General features: G+C 37.6%; 1 protein-coding gene across 1 annotated transcript; it reads left to right on the top strand.

Moving 5' to 3' along the window:
- The first annotated feature begins 553 nt into the window (after positions 1-553).
- LOC127969765 (epidermal differentiation-specific protein-like) lies at positions 554-1,554 on the top strand. Its single transcript, XM_052571860.1, has one exon. The coding sequence runs from the start codon at positions 627-629 to the stop codon at positions 1,143-1,145; it is 519 nt and encodes a 172-aa protein (XP_052427820.1). The 5' UTR covers positions 554-626; the 3' UTR covers positions 1,146-1,554.
- The last annotated feature ends 7,325 nt before the right edge of the window (positions 1,555-8,879 follow it).

Below are 8,879 nucleotides of genomic sequence, written 5' to 3'. Positions count from 1 at the left end.
AGATGTTTGTCTTTAAAAATATATTTTATATCTCATGTCCAATCCCTCGTAAAAGGGGGATAATTATTTTAATTTCAAAAGCTGTTAATTTTTGTGTGTCATAAAGATATAAAGGATTAGGAAGTGAGATATGTTATTGTTAAAGGAACAATAAATAATAACATGGTTACTTTTGTGAACTTGTACGCCCCACCAGATAGTAATAAACAAAAATATTTCTGGTAAAATAACGTGACTATTTCACTGGAACCAACGAGCTTGCATGTAGATTCCATTAACTCACCATTGTCATGACAATCACAAGTTAGGGTAACATTAGGTTGAGTAAAACTGCAGATAACTAATGAATAAACAAACTCTCCACATTAAAAATTATTTTTGTTTTACCATATAGCTTTGGAATGGAATGCAACTTGTATAGAGCACTAATCAAAGTCAACACATGACATTTTCTTTTCAGCCAAGGAGCTGTGTGTTCTGTCATAAACTTGTTAACGCCCACTTTTGTGTTTTTAGGGTTTAAAAGGCAGCTCTGCACACCATATAAGTCACTTTTCCCTGCAGAGCCACGGGAAGCTTACTAACAATCACTTGAAACCTCCAGACTCCTCCAGTCATTGTTCAAAATGAGCAAGATTATTGTTTTTACCGAAGAGGGCTTCGGGGGCAGAACAGCTGAATTCAAGAACGATGTCTGTGACTTAGAAGAAATCGGCTTCAACAATGTCATCTCATCTCTCAAAGTCATTGGTGCACCATGGGTAGCATACTATGACACGAATTTTGGTGGAAAGCAACGACTGTTTCAAGAAGGAGAGTATGCTACTCTTGATGACAAAAGAAGGTTTTCTTCCCTCAAGATGATCAAAGATAACCTGGAAAACCCTGAAATCCGGCTGTTTGAGCATGTGAACTATCAAGGAAGAAGTGTGACCCTGCGCGGTGAAACCAATCTTCACGACATTAATTTCAGTGACACCGCATCTTCCCATAGAGTGAAAAGTGGTGTCTGGATACTCTATGAGCATGTCAATCGTAAGGGTTCCCAGCTTATTTCTTTCCCTGGGGAACAAATTCCTAACTATGTTCCGCTCTCCTTCAACGATATGGCCAGCCATGTGCGTCCCTTGCTGCCGAAGTCATAGACAGCATCATTCAAAATTCACTTTCTGCAGCTGAATATGAACAGGAACACTTTTGGAAAGAACAAAGCAGCTCGTGGGGAAAGACTGATCCTGACAAGAAACTATGACTGTGACACCAACAATAACAAAGAAAATGTATGCAATTCAACTCAGTCTTATCAACAACAGATATCAGTTTGAAGTTATACAGTGTATGTTAATTTGGCAAATATTCTGTAACTGGTGATTTTTTTTTATTATTGAACAATTTAATTTGCTTTGGTTTTCATCAAAGTACAGATTTGGAATTGTATTTCCCGTTTGACGAGTGAAATTTTAAAAAGGATTTTGTTTTCATATTATGCTGCGTAAGAGACAACAAATGCTGTTTTATTCTGTCAACTCAGAAAATAAAGAGTCTTAAACATAATGTGCTCTTTCTTGAATCCTGTTATATTTTATTCTCTCTCTATTACGTTTCACCATTGTCAAAAGGTATTTATAAAAATATAAGAGATCTATCATTAATGATTTCACCAAAACAGCTGCAAATTGGAAGTTAATTTTACACCTGAGAAAACTGATCACCAAATATACTTTTAACCTAAAAACAATTACTCTATTACTCTAAAAAAACTATTTACAGCGGTGTACCCCCTGGGGCATTTAACATTTCTCTTGCACTTAGACCGCAGTCACACCTTTTCTATTAATATTTATTCATATTTTTAACATTACACTAAGTGTATTATTAATAGAATAAATAAGGCAATAAATGATAGTGATGCTTGTAGATTTAAAAATATTTGGCGGCAAGTCAGTGTCTAAATGAGCCAGGCATTGCGTCATTCATTCATTCATTAACGGAGCAAAATGCTGTAGTGATGATTGGGTTTTTTATAGACTCTCCAATTCATCCAAAGCCACAGATTTGTTCACTTACTAAACACCGCTGTATGTTGCTAGGGAATGCAAACCAGATGATACAAAATTCATTGGAACTATTTTTTCATTGCAAAAATATAAAAACTTGACAATATTCAGTTTAAAATGTATACTACATTTAACTGTTGTAAAAATTAATGGCACATTTGGATATTCAGGGAGATTCTTTATTCTTGTTTGTATATCTTAACACAAAACGAAAATCATTCGCAAAGAGTGTGTATTTATCCAAAAGAGTTTAAAATGTCAATATCTGCTCTTTATACTATTAAAGGCTATGAACAGCAATGTCAAATGCATGCTGGTTGTGTAAATGCAGTCAGTTTTAACCGCAAATGATGAGGTAAGCTGACTGGATATCATGAATTTGACTGTTTATGGCACTCCCGTTTTCCTTCTTATACATTGGAAGTGGTCTTTTGCTTGTCAGAAATACATGTTCGGTTTTAAAGTTACTTTAAGTTGTGGTCCATTTAATGAATGTCAAAACTCATAATTTTGGTTGCGTTCCCCCTCCGTTACTTCTCGTACCATCAGGGGTAGGCGTAACCCAGTTTGAGAACCTCTGACCTAGTGAATAGGCCAGTGTAAACTGTTGAAACTGGGACATGTTAGTAAACTGCTTGTATAATTTCTGAATACATGTAGACATGAAATTTAATAAATATAAAAGGGTCAACTGAAAATCACAATCATTAAATTGGCAAATTTGCATATCCATTTACATTTATGTATTCAGAAGATCCTTCTATCTAAAGCGGTTTACGTCACATTGAAGACGTGCATTTTATCAGTTCAGTCATTACCTACAGTAGGAATCAAAGCCCATGACCTTGATGGTGCTCATGCCATGCTCCATATTTGAGCTACAAGAAATTTTACTTCATGCCATATGGTACATCTGATCTCACATACTGTACACATACTATTCAGTTCGATTTGGTGAACTGGTTCAAAAAGATCCGGTTACATCAAATGATTCGTTTGCGGACCGGATATGACAAACTGCTTTGTTTTGAACTCTCTCACAACAGACACGGAAGAGAAGACAATGATGAAAAAAGTCGTAGTTTTTGCTATTTTTGGACCAAAATTTATTTTCGATGCTTAAAAAATTCTAACTGACCCTCTGATGTCACATGGACCACTGTGATTATGTTTTTCTTACCTTTCTGGACATGGACAGTATACCGTACACACAGCTTCAATGGTGGGACTGAGAGCTCTCGGACTAAATCTAAAATATCTTAAACTGTGTCCCGAAGATAAACAGAGGTTTCACTGGTTTGGAACGACATGAGGGTTATTAATAACATAATTTTGATTATTGGGTGAACTAACACTTTAAGCAGGGAGATCACTCCCTCATGGAGCACATGGATGAATTCCTGCCCCTCAGACCACCTTCCCGGATGACTGCCTTTGCTCGTTCCTGCGTGTTCCTGCCAGCCTGAACACAGCACAGCACAGGTCCATTTCCAGGAGGAGCGACCAGGCTTCACTCCATCAGTGAGCCAGGGAACCGCATCTGAACAGTTGTGTGTGCTGACTGTCTCATCCATTGCCAAGGGAATACTCATGGAATTTGTGGGAATTAATGCCCATCCACCCTCCTGCTTCTGAGAGTGAGAGTGTACTGGCATGAACTTTGTTTTTAGTGTGGAGAGTTAAAGACTGCCAGCCTGATTCTGTTCATTTGTTTGACCCACTGGTCCCGCCCAGCCTCTGTTAAATTTCTCTCAGTTGTGGGGCTGCATCTCGGCCTGCCTGGAGTCTTCATCTCCTGGACCTGAGGAGCCTGCCGGCAAGGCACTGTGCTCCACCCACCCTTGACTCCAGCGTGGACCACTGACCATCATTCATCTCCACCTGGGTCGGACTTCTCCACGCCTCCACTGTAGACTCGGGGTCCATCTACTACTCTCCGGCCCTCCACAGTTATGCCTTTGCAGCCCTCCACTCCGTCCTCCCACAGGCTCCACTTCATTCCTTGGTTGCTCCAGCTCACCCTCTGGCCTCCGCATCCTAACCTAAATCTCGGGTGATCGTCGCTGCATCTGTCTGGATCTTTGGCATCGCTCCACCTCTTCTGGTTTCTGTCTGCACCATGGGCTTTACCTCCATCGCTGTTGTTACCTCCATGGCAGTGTGTTTTTGATCATACCTTAGGCTCTCCCTCCAGCAACACCACCATGGAGCGCAGTCCTGGCTGTTGCTCTCTCCTGCTCAAGGTCATCTCCTCCATCTGCACCTCCCTGGTTTTAGTTTGTCGTCCTATTCCCGGTTTTCCATCCTCCTCCAGAACCTCCTCCTGCATATCTCTGCCTGTTTGCCATCCCTTTGCCAGCCCCTTTCACCATCCCTTCACCCTCTCCTCATCTTCCTCACTAGGGATGCATCAATCTGACACTTGGTATCGGCTCCAATCCAGGCATTTTCTGCGGATCAGGTATCGTTCAGACGAGACCGATCCAAATCCGATACTATGCATATACTATTCTGTGTCATTAAATTCAAGTTCACATAAACTCTTCTCTCCGCTGTGGCTGTCTGTCATCCTCCATTCAGCAATCAAACTGCATGTCACAATCGGTTATTACAGTCAAAACTATGAAACTCTCTTCAAGAGCACACAGTAACTGAGGTTTAAAACTGTTCAAAGAAAAGGCTCAATAAATTTACGCACAGATATAATACACTAGGTATCAAGTTATCTTCCCTTTTGTACTAGTGATGTCCAGTTCGCGGATGAATTGTTTGATTTAACCGGTTCTTCTTAGTGGACCAGTTAACCAAATCAGACTGAATTGTTTGAACCGGTTCACATCCACAGTAAGCATTAATCCACAAATTAGTTGGTTAAGTACCTTTTTAACGTGGCTAACACTCTCTGAGTCTAAATAAACCAGTATCCCAGATTAATTAATTTACTCAAACACTACACTGACTGAACTGCTGTGAAGAGATAACTGAAGATGAACATGAGCAGAGCAGCTTGTGTGTACTAACTGTTCTATGTGGACTCGGAGGACTGCTCAACCTGCACATTGTGACTCCGTGTTGTTTCAAGCTGATTATTCTGCACACAGGATGTGCATAAGCACTCTGGTGTCTTTAGTATTATAATACTTTTATGAACAAACAAAGATTAATAATAGACTTTCTTGTTCTGTTTTATCTATCATATGCTGCTGCCTTAATGCGCAAAACATCTTTTATATTTCTATATAAATGTATATACTTGTTTCTTCATGAATACATTTTAAAATAATCCAAAGAGCAATGTGTAACATTTTACCAGATTTTAGACTTATTCCCTTTTATTTGTAAAAAATATTTCAGTAGATTTTATAGAATGATTGTGCACCCGTGACTTTTCTAGAATCTAGAGTACATTTGTTCTGCTGAGTTACCCACTAACCTAGTTTATAATAGTATTTTATATATTTTTTTTATTTGTCACTTTTCATTAAAATAAAATTGTGTATATGCAGTAGATTGTGTTTAACACACAAAAGAGTCATGATCAGGTTAACACAGATAAGTATAGAAATTCTACATTGATTTAAAAATAAAAACTGAGCTGGTGTCAGATTGGATCGGTATCAGCAGATACTCAGAATTTTCGGGATCGGATCAGTTCTGAAAAAATGATATTGTTGCATCCCTACTCCCCACCGCCTCATCCTTCACTCTATGACGCGAGGACATGTCTTTCACTAAGGTGTCACGATTTTCTGTTAGTTTGGACTTTAGTTTGTGTTTTCATCGTTCCTGTCCTATTCTATTAGCTGTCATGGTCATTCATTTGATTTTGTGTAGGCATGTCTTATCAGGTGTAAATTAGTTTGTGTTTCCTTTGTTCAGTCTCCTTAACGTTGCCCTGTGTGATGGATAAAAGACTTTCTAAACCTTCATCTTTGTGCGTTTCTTGACAGCATGCCAGTGACTATTAGTTGTATTTACTTTTTTTTTTTTTTGTCTTAAGATGATTTCACATTCGTAATAAAAACCCTTAACGTGCTACAATCTGTTTACTGGCTTCAGATTCTCAATAATTGTTATTAGTACATGGAGTATTAAGTTATCTTTCTACATTTATAATTGCCTTTTATCTCTTTACCATCACCTTCTAAAGTGTCTTTTACATTTTTTGTAAGCCTGCTCTCACTTGCATTGTGACTTGCATTTTAGTTTGCTATGGTTTACACGTTGGGACGTGCAGAGAATGTTGCTTTTCAGAGGCAGAGAAAATTATGTTTGTCAGAGAATATACAGGAAGAATGAACAATTTCTGAAATGCTATATTTATAGTTATTAAAACACTTTATATTTCCCTCTACAGAAAACTGAAAAGTTTGATTTAATGTCTATGCTTGGTTTTCTAAGTCTGTGTTTTCTCAAACAGCATTTCTTATCATATTAGCAGAAACTATTAGCGAACAGCTTCAGATTGTCTCCAGACAGTTTCCATGTAATAATGCCCCCAAGTGACAATGTGTGTCAAAAACTCTATAACAGAATCATTCAAAGAAATAAGCAGCATTTCTAATCCATTTCATTAACACACTAGTTCACTGTAAGAGTTGAACATCAGAACTGGGAAACGGTGGCGGCTCGCAGGTTTTAAAATAGAGGAGGTACAGTAGTTATATTGGTCTGGGGATCCCTGCCGATTATTATTATCATTATTATTATTATTATTTGCTTAACCACTTTAAAATGACTCTTTGGTTGCTTTTAGATAGAAAACGTAAAGGAAACGACAAGATAATATAACTTCACTTACCTGGCCTATCACCTAAAGTAAACATCCATCCCTTCTTAAAAGTCTGTGTTAAAAGAGCTGCCTGCTGTAACGTTAGCCTATATCCAGCTTAGCCGTATTCTTCCTTTATTTGACTTCCTTTTGAATGACAGCTTGTTAAATCTGTTGACGATCAAATATTCAACGTCGCTACTCATAAATACTTGGTACATTATCGGCACAGAGAAAGTTCAAACTTTGTCGTTCTATTCCCGGTTATCTTTCTTCCTTCAGAACCACCTCCTGCATATCTCTGCCTGTTTGCCATCCCTTTGCCAGCCCCTTTCACCATCCCTTCACCCTCTCCTCATCCTCCTCGCCACCTCATTCTTTACTCTATGACGTGAGGTTGTGCCTTCCGGGAAGGTGCGTACTCTCCCAATTTCTGTTAGTTTGGACTCTGTTTGTGTTTTCATCGTTCCTGTTCTATTCTATTAGCTGTCATGGTCATTCATTTGATTTTGTGTAGGCATGTCTTATCAGGTGTAAATTAGTTTGTGTTTCCTTTGTCCAGTCTTGATAACGTTGACCTGTGTGATGGATTAAAGATTTTATAAACCTTCATTTTTGTGTGTTTCTTGACAGCATACCAGTGACTATTAGTTGTATTTAAAAAAAAAAAAAAAATTTTGTCTCAAGATGATTTCAAATCTGTAATAAAAACTCTTAACGTGCTGCAATCTGTTTACTGGTTTTACATTCTCACAAGTTGTTATTAGTACATGAAGTTTTGTTATTATTATTCCTTTTTGTAATTGCCTTTTTTCTGTTTACCATCAACTTCTAAAATGTCTTTACATTTTTGTATGCCTGCTCTCACTTGTGTTGTGACTTGCATTTTAGTTTGCTATGGTTTACACGTTGGGACGTGCAGAGAATGTTGCTTTTCAGAGGCAGAGAAAATTATGTTTCTCAGAGAATATACAGGAAGAATGAACAATTTCTGAAATGCTCTATTTATAGTTATTAAAACACTTTATGTTTCTCTCTACAACAACACCTGTTTCTGAAAATACCTTTTTATTTGTCCTGTGACCACATTTAATTGTTGGCTTTTTTGGTTTTGCAGTGACTTTGGTGATGGGACAATGGCTAAGCTCAGACATTTGAAGGGGCAATGGCCGAAACCAAGAAAAAAAGCACTAAACAATCCCCCACAGTTTCATCTTCGCTTGTCCATTCAGCAGGATGTTTTATTCACTTATTTACGTAAGAAACACTTAGTCTACACTTCAAATGTGCACAACTTACCTGTACATACAAAACTGTGTATTGGAATATACCTGCACATACGATTGTACATTTATATATTGTTATTCCTTATTTACTTGTCCTTTTTTCAATCTCCTGTGTGTTTTTGTTCTGTCGCTGTAATTCTGTTGCAATGCGTAAGCTTTTGGCATGAAAAAGAAACTCTAGTATGTGTAAACATACCTGGCAATGAAGCTAATTCTGATTCTGGTTCTGAGGATGGATCTTGGATCTTAGACAGGATCTTATGTCTGTATAATGTGTACATTTGGAAATTTAATATTCAGGCTGATTATCCATTTCTACCCCTAAATTTCAAAATGTAAAATCAGCTCAAAATTATTTATCTATTTTTTGTTTCTTCTTCATTCTTTTTTAAATTGAAAAGAAAACTGAAAATTTTGATTTAATGTCTATGCTTGGTTTTCTAAGCCTGTGTTTTCTCAAACAGGAGAAACTATTAGCGAACAGCTGCAGAGTGTCTGCAGACAGTTTCCATGTAATAATGCCCCCTAGTGACAATGTGTGTCAAAAACTCTATAACAGTCATTCAAATGACTCTTTGGTTGCTTTTAGTCAGAAAAGGTAAAGAAAACGACAAGATAATATAATTTCACTTACCTGGCCTATCACCTAAAGTAAACATCCATCCCTTCTTAAAAGTCTGTGTTAAAAGAGCTGGCTGCTGTAACTTTAGCTTAGTATACAGCTTAGTATAATTGAATTATTAATTTAATTAAGTATTAATTTTA

Source organism: Carassius gibelio, chromosome A4 (genome assembly GCF_023724105.1).
Source record: "Carassius gibelio isolate Cgi1373 ecotype wild population from Czech Republic chromosome A4, carGib1.2-hapl.c, whole genome shotgun sequence".
Taxonomy (NCBI): domain Eukaryota; kingdom Metazoa; phylum Chordata; class Actinopteri; order Cypriniformes; family Cyprinidae; genus Carassius; species Carassius gibelio.
The sequence above is the reverse complement of the archived record's forward strand: the minus strand, read 5'-3'. Positions and strand labels throughout refer to the sequence as shown.

Bases quoted from the DNA above. Each gene is read 5' to 3' on its own strand.
- LOC127969765 (XM_052571860.1), top strand. From the start codon at position 627: ATGAGCAAGATTATTGTTTTTACCGAAGAGGGCTTCGGGGGCAGAACA.